At 40.4% G+C, this 21,890-nt stretch overlaps 1 protein-coding gene across 1 annotated transcript in view; it reads left to right on the plus strand.

Annotated features, from left to right (window-relative positions):
- LOC124555562 (trafficking protein particle complex subunit 10) overlaps window positions 1–21,890 on the plus strand; it is a 163,903-nt gene that overhangs the window by 57,813 nt on the left and 84,200 nt on the right. Inside the window, exons 12-13 of the mRNA XM_047129518.1 lie at window positions 15,840–15,968; window positions 18,719–18,845. Coding sequence (XP_046985474.1) covers window positions 15,840–15,968; window positions 18,719–18,845 — 256 coding nt within the window. The remainder of the gene's footprint in view (window positions 1–15,839; window positions 15,969–18,718; window positions 18,846–21,890) is intronic.

Below are 21,890 nucleotides of genomic sequence, written 5' to 3' on the forward strand. Positions count from 1 at the left end.
GAAACAATGGGTTAGTTGTGCTCAGGCCTCTGGTGTTTACTTTTGAATAAAGAGTTCAGTTAGGCACACAGTGGTGTTTCGTACAGTTTCTTTTGAACACCGCTCGTACAATCTTTTTTTTTTTTTTTTTTTTTTTTTTTTTCCCAGTCTTCTCTGTCTTCTTCGTTTCAACCATTTGTGTTCTGTTACACGTTGTCAACATCCACATTTCTCTTTTATCACATCCCTTGATAGCAAGCATCTCGTCAGTTGACTTAAACTCAGTTTCTCCTTGTTTCAATTTCTGTTGCAGTTTTGGAACATTGTGCCCTTTCGTACGAACAATGCCACACCTGGTTGTGAAGCCAGAGAAACATGTCTGGCCTGGAATACCAGTTGTCAGCAGAGTATGCCCTTGTTACATACATGGTCTCATAAGTGCTGCCACTATGTCACCACTTTTCCCTAAATTGTGGAAACCACTTTCTGTTGTTGCACCTGTATATACAGCGAAATCCAAAATGTATCCAGTCTGATAATCACAGAACACAAATGTCTTTGTTCTGAATCTAATTTGCTTCCATAGAATAAATTGTTTAAAAGATATTCAACCTTTCAACATCAAGAGACTCACCATCAGTGCAAAGCTTATGATGTGAAATAAACACACTGGAAAAATCATATGAACTATATCGCAAATATCTCTAATTTTAAACAAACTGTCGCCTCTAGTACTCGCAGAGCTGTCACTAAAGTGAGGTGTCCTCGAAAGTAAAATAAAACGGTTTCAGGACATCATTTCTCCAAGAACTTTGGTGTTTAAAAGTTTATTATGACACAAATAATTACTTAACTTCAGCTCTTTAACTGGACTGTTAGAAAGGAAATAGCAACAAAACAAAGTTCCCCAAGTCTAGTAGCTTTCTGCTTTGACAGTTGAGAATGCACAGATTCAGGAATATTTGTCTTGGTGTTCACACAAAATTGATTCATTTCATCTGCTATAAAGTGAAATAGGTAGTTTGATCAGAATATCGTGACAAATCACAGAATGCTGAAGTCATTAACCAGTTAACATTTGTGCCCCTAAGCTGACTCATCAAAAACTTGCTTTAATTGCAGGAAATTGATTTGTTCCCAATCAAAAAGGTCACTAAGGCATGTACTTTTTTGAAGTGTTTCACTAACATTTTCTGATTCTTCAGATTCTGAATATCCACCAACTGCACATCATATAGAAACATCAAACTAGCGTGCTTTACCAGCTGATGTATGGGCCTGAGGACTATTGCTTAGAGATTCCCTTTAAGACTAATCACTGCTATCGACATCAGAGAATTCACATTCACTATCACTAGTGAGTACCTACAGGATATCTCTATCTGTACAACCATTGCGATGCGATATTTCTATTGTAGAACAGAAATCACAAAGTTAATACTGACAAAAATATGTGAAGCGAAGTCAAAATCTGCATTGAGGGACTGCAGCAGCAAGCACAAATTCAGCTGGGTGTGTTGTCACATCTAGAGCATGCAAGTTGCTGTGGCTTAGCACTCATCAACAACACTGAGAGTGTGTGCAGAATGGAATGCGTAAACACGTGAATAGTGCTCAAGGAAAACCCAGAGGTTGCACTTGCACACATCCACAGAACCTGGGGAATTGTGGAGTATGATGAGTTAACTCAGCGACAGCAGTTGTAGGGTTAAAATTACTTTATTGTAAGAGAGTAACAAGTAGGGCTATTTTAATAATATACTGTCTCTAGTCTTGGAGGGTGAGCAGGATAGTATGGATAATTTCACTGTTACGCCACCGTAGTGTGCACCTTTCCTCCATTAGTGCTTTAGTTCACTCTTGACGTTTTTGTATATGATTAATGTAAAAGTTCTTTACGGGGTAAGAAAAATGACAACACTGTGTTTCTGGCTGTAACAAAGGTGATGGGCAATAAGTCTGTGTCTTGTGTATGAGTGAATGTTAGAAGCAGTTTTCTGAAGGTGGAGAAAACATGACGATGATTATTTCAGTTGACTCCTGAGTGTGAGCAGTGATGAAAACATTCCACAAATCAATAAAATTCTGTAGACACAGCTGAGCATATGGCTGTTGCAATATTGAAAAAAATTAACAAACATACATTCACGCATGATGACTTAAGACGCGACAGTAGCTATGTGCAGAAAAGATGGTAAAAAGAAAATGTTGATGAGGGACAAAATGAGTTCCTTATCCAGACCATGAAGGTCCAAGGGATGTCTACAGGGCCCGCTGTGTCACCCTATGCCTTGTGGTGTCATGGAGATGTGGTATGGAGGGGCATCTGGTGAGCACACCTCTCTCTTGACCGTTTTGCAGACTCTCCAGACCGTGGAGCTGCTACTCCTCAGTCAAATGGCTCATGAAGCTGAGTGCACCCTGTACCAGTCATCCCACAAGGGAACAATCCTGGGCAGTACTGGGAACTGAACCCGGTACCCCACATGGTAGCCATGTGCTGTGACCACTCAGCTATCGAGAGAGAATTAGGGACAAAAAGGTAGCCAAAAAAGCATTTGCTGGGACATCAAAGAACAGCTAATAATAGCAAAAAGACTTCCTGCAAAATAAGGAAAGAGACATTTCTGAAACTGTACAAAACACTCTCACTCCCAGTTGTACTACATATATGGAAGCAAAACCTGGTTAACAGCAGGAAAGGATACATTAAGGATCCATAGAGAGAAGTAAGATTTCTTTAACATGTAGCAGGATACACAAGAGAAGATTCAAAGTGAAATGCACAAAGAAAGATTAGGATTAGTGTCTCTAAGACCACATCTGGACTTACAACTACTATCTTTAATAGACAGTTTGAAAGACAGAAAATACGCCTGCAGACTGGAAAACCACAGTTTGCCCCATATTTAAGTACAATGAGTCCCTTGAGTGACATTCCGGAGGGCTGAACGGAAAGCCTCTCCAGTTTGTCTGACGAACCGGTTTCAGGCTCTGTCTCAGGCTGATACTGATCTTCGGCCTGACATGGCTGCTTGTCCTGTTCCAGAGGTTGCCCCTCAGTCTGCAAGATCCGGGCAGTCGCAGAGGGTGGGCTTACTGGTAGTTGGGAGCTCCAACGTCAGGCGCGTAATGGGGCCCCTTAGGGAAATGGCAGCAAGAGAGGGGAAGAAAACCAATGTGCACTCTGTGTGCATACCGGGGGGAGTCATTCCAGATGTGGAAAGGGTCCTTCCGGATGCCATGAAGGGTACAGGGTGCACCCATCTGCAGGTGGTCGCTCATGTCGGCACCAATGATGTGTGTCGCTATGGATCGGAGGAAATCCTCTCTGGCTTCCGGCGGCTATCTGATTTGGTGAAGACTGCCAGTCTCGCTAGCGGGGTGAAAGCAGAGTTCACCATCTGCAGCATCGTCAACAGGACTGACTGCGGACCTTTGGTACAGAGCCGAGTGGAGGGTCTGAATCAGAGGCTGAGACGGTTCTGCGACCGTGTGGGCTGCAGATTCCTCGACTTGCGCCATAGGGTGGTGGGGTTTCGGGTTCCGCTGGATAGGTCAGGAGTCCACTACACGCAACAAGCGGCTACACGGGTAGCAGGGGTTGTGTGGCGTGGGCTGGGCGGTTTTTTAGGTTAGATGGCCTTGGGCAAGTACAGAAAGGGCAACAGCCTCAACGGGTGCGGGGCAAAGTCAGGACATGCGGGGACCAAGCAGCAATCGGTATTGTAATTGTCAACTGTCGAAGCTGCGTTGGTAAAGTACCGGAACTTCAAGCGCTGATAGAAAGCACCGAAGCTGAAATCGTTATAGGTACAGAAAGCTGGCTTAAGCCAGAGATAAATTCTGCCGAAATTTTTACAAAGGTACAGACGGTGTTTAGAAAGGATAGATTGCATGCAACCGGTGGTGGAGTGTTTGTCGCTGTTAGTAGTAGTTTATCCTGTAGTGAAGTAGAAGTGGATAGTTCCTGTGAATTATTATGGGTGGAGGTTACACTAAACAACCGAACTAGGTTAATAATTGGCTCCTTTTACCGACCTCCCGACTCAGCAGCATTAGTGGCAGAACAACTGAGAGAAAATTTGGAATACATTTCACATAAATTTTCTCAGCATGTTATAGTCTTAGGTGGAGATTTCAATTTACCAGATATAGACTGGGACACTCAGATGTTTAGGACGGGTGGTAGGGACAGAGCATCGAGTGACATTATACTGAGTGCACTATCCGAAAATTACCTCGAGCAATTAAACAGAGAACCGACTCGTGGAGATAACATCTTGGACCTACTGATAACAAACAGACCCGAACTTTTCGACTCTGTATGTACAGAACAGGGAATCAGTGATCATAAGGCCGTTGCAGCATCCCTGAATATGGAAGTTAATAGGAATATAAAAAAAGGGAGGAAGGTTTATCTGTTTAGCAAGAGTAATAGAAGGCAGATTTCAGACTACCTAACAGATCAAAAAGAAAATTTCTGTTCCGACACTGACAATGTTGAGTGTTTATGGAAAAAGTTCAAGGCAATCGTAAAATGCGTTTTAGACAGGTACGTGCCGGGTAAAACTGTGAGGGACGGGAAAAACCCACCGTGGTACAACAACAAAGTTAGGAAACTACTGCGAAAGCAAAGAGAGCTCCACTCCAAGTTTAAATGCAGCCAAAACCTCTCAGACAAACAGAAGCTAAACGATGTCAAAGTTAGCGTAAGGAGGGCTATGCGTGAAGCGTTCATTGAATTCGAAAGTAAAATTCTATGTACCGACTTGACAGAAAATCCTAGGAAGTTCTGGTCTTACGTTAAATCAGTAAGTGGCTCGAAACAGCATATCCAGACACTACGGGATGATGATGGCATTGAAACAGAGGATGACACGCGTAAAGCTGAAGTACTAAACACCTTTTTCCAAAGCTGTTTCACAGAGGAAGACCGCACTGCAGTTCCTTCTCTAAATCCTCGCACAAACGAAAAAATGGCTGACATCGAAATAAGTGTCCAAGGAATAGAAAAGCAACTGGAATCACTCAATAGAGGAAAGTCCACTGGACCTGACGGGATACCAATTCGATTCTACACAGAGTACGCGAAAGAACTTGCCCCCCCTTCTAACAGCCGTGTACCGCAAGTCTCTAGAGGAACGGAGGGTTCCAAAGTATTGGGAAAGAGCACAGATAGTCCCAGTCTTCAAGAAGGGTCGTCGAGCAGATGCGCAAAACTATAGACCTATATCTCTTACGTCGATCTCTTGTAGAATTTTAGAACATGTTTTTTGCTCGCGTATCATGTCATTTCTGGAAACCCAGAATCTACTATGTAGGAATCAACATGGATTCCGGAAACAGCGATCGTGTGAGACCCAACTCGCCTTATTTGTTCATGAGACCCAGAAAATATTAGATACAGGCTCCCAGGTAGATGCTATTTTTCTTGACTTCCGGAAGGCGTTCGATACAGTTCCGCACTGTCGCCTGATAAACAAAGTAAGAGCCTACGGAATATCAGACCAGCTGTGTGGCTGGATTGAAGAGTTTTTAGCAAACAGAACACAGCATGTTGTTATCAATGGAGAGACGTCTACAGATGTTAAAGTAACCTCTGGCGTGCCACAGGGGAGTGTTATGGGGCCATTGCTTTTCACAATATATATAAATGACTTAGTAGATAGTGTCGGAAGTTCCATGCGGCTTTTCGCGGATGATGCTGTAGTATACAGAGAAGTTGCTGCATTAGAAAATTGTAGCGAAATACAGGAAGATCTGCAGCGGATAGGCACTTGGTGCAGGGAGTGGCAACTGACCCTTAACATAGACAAATGTAATGTATTGCGAATACATAGAAAGAAGGATCCTTTATTGTATGATTATATGATAGCGGAACAAACACTGGTAGCAGTTACTTCTGTAAAATATCTGGGAGTATGCGTACGGAACGATTTGAAGTGGAATGATCATATAAAACTAATTGTTGGTAAGGCGGGTGCCAGGTTGAGATTCATTGGGAGAGTGCTTAGAAAATGTAGTCCATCAACAAAGGAGGTGGCTTACAAAACACTCGTTCGACCTATACTTGAGTATTGCTCATCAGTGTGGGATCCGTACCAGGTCGGGTTGACGGAGGAGATAGAGAAGATCCAAAGAAGAGCGGCGCGTTTCGTCACTGGGTTATTTGGTAACCGTGATAGCGTTACGGAGATGTTTAATAAACTCAAGTGGCAGACTCTGCAAGAGAGGCGCTCTGCATCGCGGTGTAGCTTGCTCGCCAGGTTTCGAGAGGGTGCGTTTCTGGATGAGGTATCGAATATATTGCTTCCCTCTACTTATACTTCCCGAGGAGATCACGAATGTAAAATTAGAGAGATTAGAGCGCGCACGGAGGCTTTCAGACAGTCGTTCTTCCCGCGAACCATACGCGACTGGAACAGGAAAGGGAGGTAATGACAGTGGCACGTAAAGTGCCCTCCGCCACACACCGTTGGGTGGCTTGCGGAGTATCAATGTAGATGTAGATGTAGATAACTACAGAGGAATTGCTTTACTGGATGTAACTTATGATACCGTATTTATGTGCATATTAAACACACGATCAAAATAATTGAAAAACTAATTAGTGACTTTAAAAGCAGTTTCTCCAGAAGTACCTCCACATTATATCATTTATTCACCCTAATAAAAATAACTGAGAAGGCGTGGGAATTCAGTGTAGATATCCACATATTATTTCTAGATTTCAAAAAGGCCTATGGTAGCATACACAGACACACTCCTAAATATAATGAGGGAATTTGAAATACCATAATCTAATCAGATTCGTTAAGATCTTTATGTACAAAACTTTGTCTTATATACACCCTTTGGAGAAACAGAAAAGTTTAAGGTTTATGCTGGACTGAGACAAGGGGATGCCATTTTATTTAACTTTGTCTTAGAGAAGATCGATAGAGAATTTAGTGAAAATATCCAGAGGGGATCCGAATGCAGGAGATAAACATTACTAGACTTCCCTATGCAGGTAATGTCGCATTAATAAGTAGTCCCAAAACAGAATAAATCAGAATAATGCAAAACTACTACAAAATCACTGATAAAACAGGATTATTTGTTACTGAAGAAGAGATAGAATATCTGGTCATAAGTAAGAAAATCCAAAGTAATGCACCTTTGGCTGTAGATGGATTCACTTTCAAGACAGTTGACTACTTCAAGTACTTAGAGGTCTTTTTAGTAACAACAATAGAATGAACATAGAAATATATGCCTATCTAGCAACTGTGGACGAAACACTTTTTAGTTTATCAAAATCTTGAAAGAAAAAAATCACTTAGTACTAACTGCAAAATGCACATGTATAAATAGATTATTATACCGGTAACATTATACAGGTGTGTAGTATTAATATGTAGAAATAAAGATGAAGAAAAACTGTTAATATTCAAAAGAAAAATACTAATAAAAATTTACAGGTTGTTATGTCAAGAAGATAACATGGAATGGAAGATAAGAAAAAATGAATTAAGATACCTGTACAAATATTGTAACATCATCGAAGTGCTAAAAAAGAGAAGGTTGAACCGGCCAGGCCATATAGCAGGAGTGAAGGTAAATAGACTGCCTTAAATAGCACCGAACTGAAAAGCAGTGCACTGGATAGAAAGAAATGGAAGAGGCTCTTAGAGTAGGCATATAGTTGACAAGGCCCTTGCACATGTAAAGTAAAGTAATTCTCTAAATGAGAAAAATGAGTACATCTGTGAGATGGAGGAAGAAATGAGGTGAGGTGGGAGCATGGCTTCATAATTGCAGCATCACACTGAGAATTAATAGCAGTCCTCAGGTTTGGAGCTAAGTGAAAGGTTTAAACCAATGATCCTGCATCAATCTTGGATGTAAATTTCTCTGTCTCGGCTATTCTAGACCCCCATGCCTTCTCACCCCCCCTCTCAATAGGTAAGGTATATAGTATGTAAGGAAAGCAGCTACTCAGGATTCACTACTATTATTATTATTTATTATTATTATTATTATTATTATTATTATTATTGCTGCTGTTGCTTGGGGCCAGTGTTCAAGTTACATACTGTAAACAGAGGAAGGTCATACATGTTACCTTTGGATGGGATTTAGGTTCTTAGATATCAGAAACACAAAACATTAATGTGATGTTAGTGCACTAGGAGTGTCCATGGATGGGTTCCAGAATTAGGCTCAGGTATTGAAGATATAATGCCCATGTAGTCTTAGGAACAGGAAGGTAGTTGAAGGCAGTAGTGAACAGTGAACTTCGAATTGGATTATATATCACAAAGATAACCTGGACAACAATGGCAGTGGCATATTTATTGCTGTATAGAATGTAGTAATATCTAGTGATGTTATTTCAGAAACTGAATGTGAAATAACCTGTGTGAAGGTGTGCATGGAAGGTAGGTCAAACATGGTACTTGGATCCTTTTATGGACCACCTTCTTTAGGAGCAGAGCACTTCAGAGAATACTTGGAGAATAATGTTAGTTTCTCAACCATACCATTGTAATAGTGACATCTACATACACGTACATACTCCACATGGCACTGCACAGTGCGTGGTGGAGGGTGCATTGTACCAGTGTTTCCTGTTCTGTTCCATTCACATATTGAGTGAAGGGGAAAAGTGACTGTGTATATGCCTCTCTAAATGTGTTCCAATCTCTCACACAATCTTCTCACGATCCCTACATAAGATATACTATTTTCACACAGTATTCTTGGAATACAGGTTTTCTAAAACTTTTGAGAACTATGTCATCTTTCCTCCAAGTATTCCCATTTCTGTTCTCCAAGCATTTCTGGTACACATCCATGTGGCCCATAATGACCTGTAACAATTCTGACAGTACATCTCCTAATTTGTACAACATCTATTGTCATAACTTTTCGATAAGCATTCCAAACACTGAAACAATATTGTAGAATTGGTCACACTAGGATCTTGTGTGTGATTTCCTTTACGTATGTGTTACATTTACCCAGTACATTTCGAAAAAATGTGTCTTCTCTTCACTTTCCCTAATTACTGATTTTATATGACCATCCCATTTCATATTGCCTGTCAGTATTACCCCTAAATATGATAGTGTAGGTTTTCTCAGCAACATTCTTGAATAAATCTCACCATATAGCGGAGATGCTGAGTCGCAGATAGGCACAACATAAAGACTATCACAAATAAAGCTTTTGGCCGTTAAGGCATTTGTCAACAATGGAGACGCACGCGCGCGCGCACACACACACACACACACACACACACACACACACACACACACACACACACACACACACACACAAGCATGCGTGCGCGACTGTAGCCTCCTGCAACTGAAAAACATTAAAGGTATTTAGCACTTCCTTTGGGGTCTCTAGATGTTACTGTTGTCAGCTACAGTGGGAGACAGCACTGACACAAACAAGGAAGGACAGAAGTTGCATTGATTGGTGGCAGGAATCCAAAATTATCTGTACATTAAACTTAAAGATTAATGTAACACTTTATTTCTAAAAAGAAAAGAAACAAAACTTCTCTTTATCAAGTGGCTGCCTGTGCTTTTTACATGTAAATACTTTCGTCCCTATTACTACTCGCAGAACGCAGGCTAATAACGTACTCAATACTGATGCGCTTGAAGTCTGTGACCAAACTGGACTGGCTACTGATGGGCAGCTGGTCAAGTCCGCATTGACGGGGGGAGTGAACTCTCTTCCTGGAGGTGTGGCACTGTCTGCTATTTTCTCTGGCTTAGGGGCCAGCACCTTCTTGATGCTGTTTCACGGCACTGCACTGGTTGGTGTGCAGTCAGTGCTTTAGGGACTGCACAGTTACCTTTATTTCTGTGGAACATTTGGCATTCAATATAATCTGTTGGGCTCATTTAGTGGAATATTTTTCAAGGCTATCACAATTTTCCGAAGACTCCGTACGGTCATATCTTAGTTAGTAGTTGAAGTTGTGAGACAATTTGGAACACCTTTCAGAAATCTAGGAAATGGAATCTATATGTTACCCTGCAGCTATTCAATTCCAGTCATGTTGGACTATTCGCTGCACAAGAGATTTTCAGTAAATACGAGCTTGGAAAAGAGCTAATTGTACCACACTTTCAGTGTAAAATCTAACTGGGATTCTATGAGAACCTGGTGTCTTGTTCACTTTGAGTATCAATGGGTGCTGGTATTGATGCGTCTCATTTGAGTCTGTATGGTGTCAAACACTGGTGTGACAGTACACTCCTGCATGCATGCCTTTTAAGTGCAGAACTTAATACTTGTTCTTTCTATCTGCTGTCTCCAGTTTCAGCACAAAACAGATCCTCGAGACATTGAATGGAAAGTTTGGACCCATTCATTGTTATATGTTTGAACAGAACATCTAGGATTTGCTGATACCTATAGAATCAAAAGGTCATATGATTAAAACTAAATTAGTGCCAGAGGCTGGGAATTGCATGATAATATCTGAATGTTTTATCTGAAATTTACTTCCTGCAGACAGAGAACTGACTCATGATGGGAATACTCCTAGTATCAAGTACACCCAAACTTCGTGAATTAATTAATGTGGAGAAGGGCCTAAGTGAAGTGACCTTAATGCTGTTTAGCTGTAACAGTATTGTGGACTACAGGTATTACAAGAAATGGTAGGAAAGATAGAAAAAATATTTTTGCTTAGTAAGAGTGACAGTAAACAAATCACAGAATACCTGAGTAATCAGCATCAAATAATTAGCTTTGACGATAAAGATATATAGCACCAAAATTCAAAAGCATTGTACAATACACATTACAAGTGGGAGGCCTCAGATGCAGCCATCGATTCGGCTCATGTTTGGCAACTCCATTGTGTACAACCTACTATATAGGACTCGATGTTCTGGCTCAATACCCCCACTCCCAATTTTGAGAAAATCATCCCTAAAATTCATGACTTGCAGTAGACTCAAAATTGACAAGTTAGGTAGATTGAGCATTTTTTGTCATATAGATGGAGTCTGCAAATGTATATTTTCATAGAAATCGAGGGGAAAAACTGTTACTGTTGCCACTTATGCATCATCAAGGTAAATGCTGTTCAATTAAAGTGAAGCTGGTATAGCGATCAAGGCATCTGGTTGGGGAGCACAGAACTTTAGTTCAATTCCCAAAGGCATTTTGCAGTTTTCCCCTTTGTATTATTCTGCATATCTAAATTGATAGGAATAGGAAGGTAAGTAAGGTAAATAAAAACTTTTAAACATGGCTGCATGGTCAGTGACCGTTTACAAATTAAAGTTAAAGCAATTACAAACTTAGGTCGCAAGATTGTAATGGCTTTAACTTTAAGGTAAATAAATTAATAAAAAATAATTAAAAGCTAGGCAGGTATATTTCTCAAACAACTTGGATTAGGAAAGAATTAAAATTTTAATCCTTGTCACCTTACAACGGCTCTTTCACTCACTCTGTTACATGTCCTCACTTTTTACAAACAAGTCATATAAATCTCAAGGCAAATATACTCACATTGCCAAGAACACCTAATGAATGCAATGTTTGCACAACATCATCATTCCTTCCAAAGCTTTGGTGGAAGACAGACTTGGTTTACATTTAAAAATATTTCTTTTTCAGGACTTAATTTTGATGCCTACCTGACTTACTTACATTATTAACCCTCATTTTCCTACCAATTTTATTATAGGAAAAAAATGAAACCTATAGAATGCGTTCCGTAATTGAACACAGGTTCTCTGCTCCCCAGAGTGCCAGTGGCACCTTCATTGAATTACATTAACATTATGGGCACCTAAGTGACAGTTGCAACAGCTTTTCCTTGATCTATAGGAAAATAGGAGTTTCCAGACCCTATACATGATGATGAAAAATGCTCAACTTTCAGTTATGTCACTCACCAGTTTTGAGTCGATTGTACATTTGAAATTAGCAGAAGTTTACTTTAAACCAGCGGTGGGGCGTTATTGAGCCAGAACCTCTCAGAGGCCTTAATTGTAGTCTGTACACAAGCAAGCTGCCAAATAGGAGCTGAATCATTGGCAATGTCTAATTCCCTCCCCCTTGTACGACCAGTATGTGCTGAACAAGGTTTTGAGGGATGGGAAAGATCCACTGTGGTTCAGTAACCATGATTGAAGTTTGCTATGAAATGCAAATAGAGCCACATCACAAATTTTAAAATAAGCTGTAGTCTTGTTTCAAACAAAAGCTGCACAAAGCCAAAATGAACATAGAGAGAACAGGGTGAGAAATAAAATTTTTGTAATCTGATCTGACTAAAAATTTTAAGAAATTTTGGTTCTATTTAAAGTCAGTCAGCATACTGAAATCATCTATTCAGTGGCTCAGTGATCATACTGGCACCAAAACTGAAGATGGCAAAAGGCTGAAGAACAGACTTTGATATTCCAAAATTCTTTCATCGTGGAAGAGGATAATATGTTTCCTCATTTTGGGTATCATACAAATGTCATAATTTAACATATTTGGGTAAGTAATCGTGTAACAGGAGATCAACTAACATCACTCAATTGGAGTCTGCCATCCAAACAGTTTTTGCTGAACGTCAACACCTTATAGCGGTCTTCTTCGACGTGCAAAAGGCTTAAGACACCACATGGCGGCACCAGATCCTTGCTACCGTACACAATTGAGGTCTCTACAGTCTGCTCCCAATTTTTATTCAGAAAATCTTATCTCTTGTATTTTCTGGGTTCAAGTTGGTGCAGACTTCTTGCAGGCACCCAGTTCTCTCCATATCCAAGAGAATGGTGTCTGGCAGGTCTCTGTACTGAATGTCCCTCTCTTTCTAGTAGCCATCAGTGGTCTGGCAGCAGCTGGGGGGCCTCAGTATCACTCTACTTGTATACTGATGATTTTTGCCTTTACTATTGCTCCTCTAGTGTGGGTGTCACTGAATGTCGACTGCTAGGCACCATACAAAGTGTGCAGGTTTGTGTCCTCACCATGGATTTTGGTTTTCAGCCCCCAAGACTCATATCGTGCACTTCTGTTGACATAGTACCAGTCAGCCACAAGGAGAACTTTACCTCAACAGCCAACTACTCAATGTGGTGGAGATTTATCACTTTTTGTGTCCGATCTTCGATGCTTGGTCAATGTGGATTACCCATTTTTGCCAGCTTAAACAAAAGTGCTGGCTGCATCTTAGTACACTTCACTGCCTGAGTAACATAAGCTGGGGTGCAGATTGCACTCCCCCTCTGCAGGTTTACAAAGCCATGATACAGTCCTGTCTTGATTATGGGAGTCTGACATATGGTTTGGCATCACTTTCAGCATTCCGAATGCTGGATCTGATACACCATTGTGAGGTTCAACTTGTGACACGAGCCTTTTGACGTAGACCTGTGAACAGCTTACTCATATTGGCTGGGGTCCTTCCATTGCAGATCAGGCACTTACAGCAGCTTGTCATTTATGCTACTTGTTTGCAGCTCTCCTAAGCATCTGAACTACTGTCTCCTCTTTCCAAGCACGGAAATCCATCTCCCACAGTGATGGCCCAGAGCAGGGATTACGATTGCAATCCACGGCCGCTCCCTCCTCTCCGAACTCCAGTTGTATCCTCTACTACCTCTCCTCTACTACCTCTCCTCTGGGCCCACTCATCTGCAACTTCATTGTGCATCCCTTGGCCACAGCTTTGTCCTGATGTATCTCAACTTTCAAAAGACTCAGTTCATCCTGAGGCCATCCGCCACCAATTTTTCTCAATCCTTGGTGCATCCCAGGGTTCAGAAGTAATCTATGCTTATGGCTTGATGGTTGCTGATCACGCAGGCATTACTTACGCACACACACACTCGGGACATACTGAACTGCACTTCTTGCCAGATGGCTGTAGTGTATTCACTGTGGAGTTGGTCACCATATCTGGTGCTCTTGAGCATATCTTTTCCTGCGCAGGTAAGTCCTTTCTCATCTGCAGTGACTCCTTGAACAGTTTGCAAGCTCTTGACCAGAGCTACCATCGCCGTCCCATTGTCGTGGTTATCCAGGATTCTCTGTATGCCCTTGACCAGCGTGGATGCTAGGTGACCTTCGTGTAGACCATGGGCCGCATTGGGATCCTGGGGAAAGAACTCGCCGATAGCCTGGCCAAGCTGGCTGCCAGTAAGCCGACTCGTGGGATCCATATTCTGGAAACAGACCACCGATCGGTATTACACCCTTCACATTTTAGGGGTCTGGAATACAGAATGGCGCACTCTGACTTCAGCAAACAAACTATGGTCAATAAAGGAGACTATGAATCTGTGGAAGTTCTCCATGCAGACGTCTTGCAGGCACCCTTTGCTGGCTCCGCATCGGCCGTACTTGGCTGATACACGGTCGTCTCCTACCCAGTGTCGTTGTGGTTCTCATTTGACAGTGGTCCACATTTTGATAAACTATCCCAATCTAGCCATTTTGTGGTAGACTCTTAATCTCCGTGGCTCACTACCCCTGGTGTTTGGAGACAGTGTCTCAGCAGCTGACTGTTTTGCATTTTATTTGTGAAGGAGGCTTTTACCATTCTGTTTAAGGGAGCCCTACTTAATCTTATCGGCCCACTGAGTGGTTGGCAGAAATTCTGTTGCCGCCTCTGCTCAGACCAAGCGGCGGCTGTCAGGACTTGGTGGTCCACCCCAATCCTCACCCTACCTGCCCTTTTACTCTTCCTCCCCTCTCTTGTGAGGTCTGTTCGACTTGTTCATCTTCTGTTTATCTGTGCTTATCTTGTCATGTCTGTGTTGCTCATGTTTCTTAGGCAGTTTCTGAGTGGTTTACCTCTGTTAAATGGTGGGGGTGAGGGATGTATGTCCCATCTTTGCACTCTGCTTTCGGGGGCTTCCAGCTGGTCCCTAGATGGGGCACCTCGCCTGCCTTTCTTCCTGTGTCTCCTCTTTTTCCATCCTGTATTAGCCTTTGTTGACCTTTGGTAGACCTTGGGATTTTCTTCCACTGATTTTTGTGCAGTAGACCTCTCATGTACAGTCACGTAGACCTGTCTGTTCGAGAAAGAAGATACTGATGACCTAGTAGTCTGGTCCCTTTAACACCCAACTAACATCATTCACATGTTTTGTAGGCATGAGAACATTACACAAATCTTCAACAAACTCCAGTATCAGACACTACAAGAGAAGCATTTTGCTTCATGGAGAAATTCATTGTTGAAATTCTAGAAGCATAAGCTGAAAGAAGAGTTGAACAGCATATTACTTTCTCTCTCATGTGTCTTGCAAAATGACCACGACAGGAAATTTCCTGAAATTAGAAATCATACGGAAGTTTATCAATAGTCATTCTGCGTACGTACCATTCACGAATGGAACAGGGAGGGAGGAAAACGGTAGTGGTACCAGAAGTATCCTCCACCGCACTCTGTAAAAGACCTGCAGAGTATTGATGTAGATGTAAATATTCTTCCTACACACAATCCACAAATGTAACAGAGAGAAACAATCATTTAATACAATGAGAAGTGCACATTGCCATGCACTTCATTATGATTTTCAGTGTATAAATGTACTTACGGAAGTTGGTTAAAGATAATACACAACAGTTTTCCTTAAAACAACATATGCATACTGGCTTGCCCTTTTATAAAAGTGTGAGTACCATTTTCAGGACAGAATACGCATTAATTTCATTGAAAACAAATGCAAAGGCAAGAAACCTTCCACGGTATTAGTACATGGCACATGCATTTCCTCCTGTTCAGTTTCAGTTCTACTGATCAGTTAAAAAACTGTTTTCCATCATATTTATTTTGTCAATGCTTGAGTGAAAATGATTTTCTCTATATGTAATATTTTTTCCGCCAGGTACATTAAACCAGAAGCAAATAGTGAAATCGCTCAGAAGTTGGCTATGCTGGAACATCTAGATTATAAACAGGACAAAAATCTTGCTTCCGCCAGCGTTGTTGCGAAAAACCCAAAACAGTTCCTCAGGTATTTATCTGCTGCATTGCTCTTTATCTCAGTTGTTAAAACATTATGTAAATTGTTAGTGCTAACTTGTTTGTTTTACCTCAAGAGGAATAATAAGTACAAGTCGCATAAAATGAAGTGTAAAGTAACTGAGGAAAGTTTCTACAATAATCAGCTGTCTATTTTTATTTCTATATACTGCAGTAAATTTATGAACAGATTACCTTTATTAATTTAGTCAGTTTCTTTAGAGAAACAGACTAGGTTTTTGTGTTGCTTGTTTTTGAGACTGATATTCAGTTCAAGAATTCCTCACTTTCTGTTGAACATTGCCCTTCTATTTAAACACATTATATTTGTGGAAGAGCCACAATGCGTAACTCCTTTGAAGCTGTGAATATCACATGGCTTTTATTGCTTTAGTTGATACGCATTTTGGCTTACTGAGAATACAACATTTAAAGTATTGTAATGAGAAAGTACAGTTTAGGTTATTAATGAAGAACACTGATATAGTATAAAGAAATTTCAGTCCATCTAATTTTGCCAGTGTACTTTAATCCAAAGTGTACACTATAACATTTAATTTTGCGAGTGCTGATCTTGGAAATCCGAAATATACTGAGAGCAAATGTGTGATGCAATTCTCACCTTATAACAGCAGTTCCTGCACATGATACTGAAAGTACTTAAAATTGTTAGATTTATAAAAATTACATTCTCTTAATTGTGTGTGAAAATTTGAAATGTATAAAGGTAATTGTCAACAAGTTGTACAATTTTGTGAAGTTAGTAACAAATCACCCCCTTCTCTTACTGCTATTACATGGGGTGGAGTGATACTTCGTGTATTAAATAAATCATTGGCCAAACTACCTGTCACCTGGCATTTTGTAAGAAGAATTTTGGAGAGGGGTGTGGGGCGTGCACATACTGCTGTAATAAGGGATGGAAGTTTTTAAAGATATACATTTCTGAGAGAGGTAGTTCAGACTTTCGATCAGTTATCTTTAAAAATGAACAACTGCACGTTCTCCACCTGCTGATTGGCATTGGTGTTGTCTGCAGTTCATAACACAATAATTGATAAAAAAATCTGTTGTACCATGTTGTGGGGAATGCTGAAGAATCCTTCTCAACCTTTTCCATCTTACTGTCTAAAAGAGAATAATTTACCATCTTACAGAAGGAAGCTATCTTTATCAAAAATTCTTCTTAATATCTTCGCGGGGAAGACTGTGGAGCAGGACTAGTGGTTTTTTCCATGAAATTGGGCAGCATTTTGATCATTCAGGGAGTTTCTTGTTTTTCTTAATGTATCACACCTTCTTACGAGTGAATCATTTTTTTATATATAGTTTATAAGAAGATACTGGATGTCAAATGGCTGGAAGGACAAAAGTGTTGTGGTGTTGTACAAGTGACAATTTTTAACTTCAAGGAGCAATTAAATTGCACATGCCTCCAAGAAAGTTGCGTATATGGAAATTTAATACGTGTTGTATGTGTAGCATTGTGACAGTCGAGGAGAGTTTATGGTATGGCCCTCCTCAATTTTTCTCATACCTAACGGATTTGAAGCTCAGTGCATGGACTTACGTTTCTTGAAGCAGTATGACATAGTTCCCAAACAACATCGAAGAATCATGTGGTGCTGAGGGAATTAGATTAGGGAACAAGACACTAAAAGTAGTAGATGACTTTTGCTGTTTGGACAGTAAAAGTAACTGATGATGGTTGAAGTAGAGAGGATATAAAATTTAGACTGGTAGTGGAAAGAAAAGCTTTTCTGAAAAAGAGAAATTTGTTAATATCAAATGTGGATTTAAGTGTTAAGAGGTTTTTTTCCAGAAGGTATTTGTTTGGAGTGTAACCATGTATGGAAGTGAAACATGGATGGTAAACAGTTTAGACAAGAAGGGAACAGAGATTTTTGAAATGTGGTGCTGCAGAACAACAATGAAGATTAGATGGGGAGATTGCATAACTGATGAAGAGGTACTGAATAGAATTCAAGAGACAGAAAATTTGTGCCACAATTTGACTAAAATAATGGATGGATTGATAGGACACATTCTGAGACATCAGTGGGTCAGCAGTTTAGGATTGGAGGGAAGTGTGGGTGATGAAAATCATTGGTGAAGACCAAGAGTGGAATATGATAAGTGGATTCAGAAGGAGGCTTGCACAGGATTCAGTAGCATGGAGAGCTGCATCAAACCACTCTTTCGACTGAAGAAGAAGACGGTGATGACATTTCTTTCACCTCTAGCAAAGATATGTTAATGAAAAAGAATGACTGGTTGCTGTGCAGTTCAGAGACCATGTTAAAATACAGGCGCGACTCTGACTTAATGGGTAAACCAGTTCATAGCCAGTAGAAAAGAACACACCACCTCCAATGGGATCTTGCTTAGTAAAGCATCATGGTGTTCAAACCAACCCTGTTGAAGACAGTTTTACCTTTAGTCTTCAGGGTAGAAAACGTAAATAGAACACACTGTAAGAGAAACTGCAAATATAGTGTTAATGAAGTTGAAAAACTGGACAGTGACATCCTTTTATTGGACAGACCATATCAGTTTTTAACTGTTGTGCACTGGCATAGTGTAGTCATTGTAGATATAATTTTAAAAAGTTTTTAGTTTCTTGAAACTTGCGAAGTATTCAAATCTATGTATACTCAATAAGAAACATTTGCATTACATTCCATAGTAACAAAATTATTTTTAAGATGTTTTTAATGATGTACAATCTTCTTCATATTTCAGGAGGACAGATAGTCAAGGAAAATATAAGAAAGTAAATGCAGCAGTAAAAAGTGATTTTATATGCGAGTTCAGTTTAGACAATTTCACTTTATATCCTGGAGTCAACACATTTGTATTGAAAGGAAAGGTAAGATGAAATTCATGTAACTGCAAACACACACACACCCACACCCTGGGACGGCAAAATTTTGGGTCTTCGGTTATTGAAACTGCTACTTTATAGTGAACATTCTGTGAAACAGATGATGCATATTGAAAAGCCTCCATCTGAGATATACTCCATTACTTACAGTGTAACTGCAACTGTTCGTGCATTCACAATGCTTCAACATGAGAGATGTGTACAAAACATGCTATAAACTTCAGCTACATTTTGATAATGTCATCATTTGTGACTCAGGGTGAGAGGGTGTACAAAATTCAGTTAATTTTTTTCCTTCAACATCTTTCTTTGAGGTTGACACTAATGTTATTGCATTCATTATTACAATCCTCCAACATCTTTCTGATTTATTATGTAGATTTTGATTATTTCAATCCTATCCCAGTATGCATTAGATGAAGATGGCAAAGAGAAGGCCAGATGAAGCTGAAATTGGTTACAGTTTTGTGACATAGAAGGCACGGTGAAGGTGAAGGAAATGACACTCTCATTTGCTGTGTAATTACTGTAGATGGTGCCATTCCACCTTTACCATATAGGAGCAGCTAGAAACATACACATGTACGAAAGGGCATTGAGAGTGTGAAATGTCGTAATGGTCAAAACATAAAAATATATAGCTTAAGATGTGGTAATATCATCTCTGAAATGGTAGTGCATATGTTCAGAACTGGCTCTTTGTGGTTTAGTGCACTAGGCAATTGATGTATTTAGCTTTAATTGCGCCACAAATTTCTTTAATAAGAGTTTGATAGATTTACTTACATAAGAACGAGGTTCCATTTTTTAAAGTTTTGCCTTCTACTTGGTTCAGGCCAGAATTAAGGTTATCCATTGCCATAGCAGTCAGCCATTTCAGGGGCACCAGCTGCTGTTGGGGCATTCATTGACCACCATGCCACTGTTGAGTGAGGTTGCTAATGAGTAGCGTAGCTTGACCACAATAATAATGCATTTATATTGTGATGCTGGTAAGGTGGCAGAATTGACAATGACATAAACAGATACTAAACTCAATTTGTGTAATTTTCTGGATTTTTGCCCTAAATTGGGTACTCCTGAAATGTCTACATTCTAGGTTGTTTAAGAGTTTGCCTATTCAGGTGTGCCACCTGTTGCCAGTAACTGTATAGCCTAAGCAGTTGGTAAACATTCTCTTTTTGTCAGTTACTTGCTCACTTCAAAAACCGAAGGACTATTTAATTGGTTAATATTTAACAAATCAATTAGGTAATACAACACATAAGTATTGCAAAATCTGTTTCGTGATGTTGAGCAATATGGGATGTTGACAAACTCAGCGGACCTGTGTTCAGGAAGGTGGGATCTGGCCATCCAGATTTAATTTTCTTGTCATTTCCTAAATCTCTTCTGGCAGGTGCTGGAAATGTTCCTCCAGCAAAGTCACAGTACATTTTCTCACAACTTCCACCGACTAGTGGTCTATTTCTAATGACGATAAAGCCAATAGATAGATACTCTTATTTTTATACACTCTAAGAAAAAAGCACACACCACAAATGAATTATTCGAATGGGACAGAACCCTGTAGATGTGATGTAAATGTACAGACAAACAAATGATTACAGTTTCAGAAGAATTGGATGATTTCTTCAACAGAAAGAGCTTTACAAATTAAGTCATTTAACATGTTGCTTCACATCTGGCCCTTATGCAAGCAGTTATTCAGCTTGACATTGATTGATAGAGTTGTTGGATGTCCTTCTGAGGGCTATTGTACCATATTATGTCAAATTGGTGTGTTAGATCTTCAAAATCCCAAGCTGTTTGGAGAACCCAGCCCATAATGTTTCAAAAATTCTCAATTAGGGACAGGTACACTGACCTTTCTGAGCAAGGTAAGATTCAGCAAGCATGAAGACAAATAGTAGAAAGTCTTGCTGTGCATGGGGAGGCATAGTCTGGCTGAATTGTAAGCCCAGGCAGTAAAACAGGGTGTTGAATATTGTTAGTATATTGCTCTGCTGTAAAGGTCCCTTGGATGACTACCAAAGAGGTTCTGCTATGAAAAGAAATGGTATCTCAGACGATCACTCCTGCTTGTCAGGCTATATGGTGGACGACAGTCAGATTGGTATCCCACTGCTACCCCTCGAGCCCCCAGACATGCCTTTGGCCTGGAATCTCATTGACTGGAGTAGAATTGTTTCCGTGATGAGCCCAGCTGTGAACTGATCCCTGATGACCACTGACTGTTGCCTGCCATACAGCCTGACAACTGGGAGTGATGGTCTGGGGAGCCATTTCTTTCCATAAAAGGACCCATTTCATTGTCATTTGCTATGCCCTTACAGTACAGTGGTACATTGTTGATATTCTGTGCCTTGTTTTGTTGCCCTTCATGGCAAGCCATCCTAGGCTTACATTTCAGCAAGATAATGCCCACCTGCACTCAACGAGAGTTTCTACTGCTTGTCTTCATGCTTGCCAAACCCTACCTTGTCCAGCAAGGTTGCTGGTTGTCTCCCCAATTGAAAATGTTTGGAGCATTATGGGCGGGGCTCCCCAACGAGACAGGGATTTTGATGATCTAATGCGGCATTGGACGTAATTTGGTACAATATCCCTGAGGAGGGCATCCAACCACTCTATCAAATAAGGTCAAGCTGAATAACTGCTTGTATAAGAGCCAGAGACAGACCAACATGTTACTGACTTGATCAATTTGTGAAACTCTATCTCTTGAATAAATCATCCAATTTCTTGTGAAACTGTATTTACTTGTCTATCTGAACATGTACATCACATCTACTGATTCCCACCTGTCTTGGATAATTCCTGCATGGTGTATCTTCTTATTCATCACACACACACACACACACACACACACACACACACACACACCCTGTGCAGTGCAACTCATATTTAATTTGGACTTACGCATCTCTCACTGCTTGAAATCTATCAAAAAGGATTTGCCATTGTAAATTATTGAATACGGTAGTGCTGTGATCCACTGCTTCATTTAGCCTTTATGTGGGAAAGTTA

The sequence above is a fragment of the Schistocerca americana genome, chromosome X (genome assembly GCF_021461395.2).
Source record: "Schistocerca americana isolate TAMUIC-IGC-003095 chromosome X, iqSchAmer2.1, whole genome shotgun sequence".
NCBI classification, from domain to species: Eukaryota; Metazoa; Arthropoda; class Insecta; order Orthoptera; family Acrididae; genus Schistocerca; species Schistocerca americana.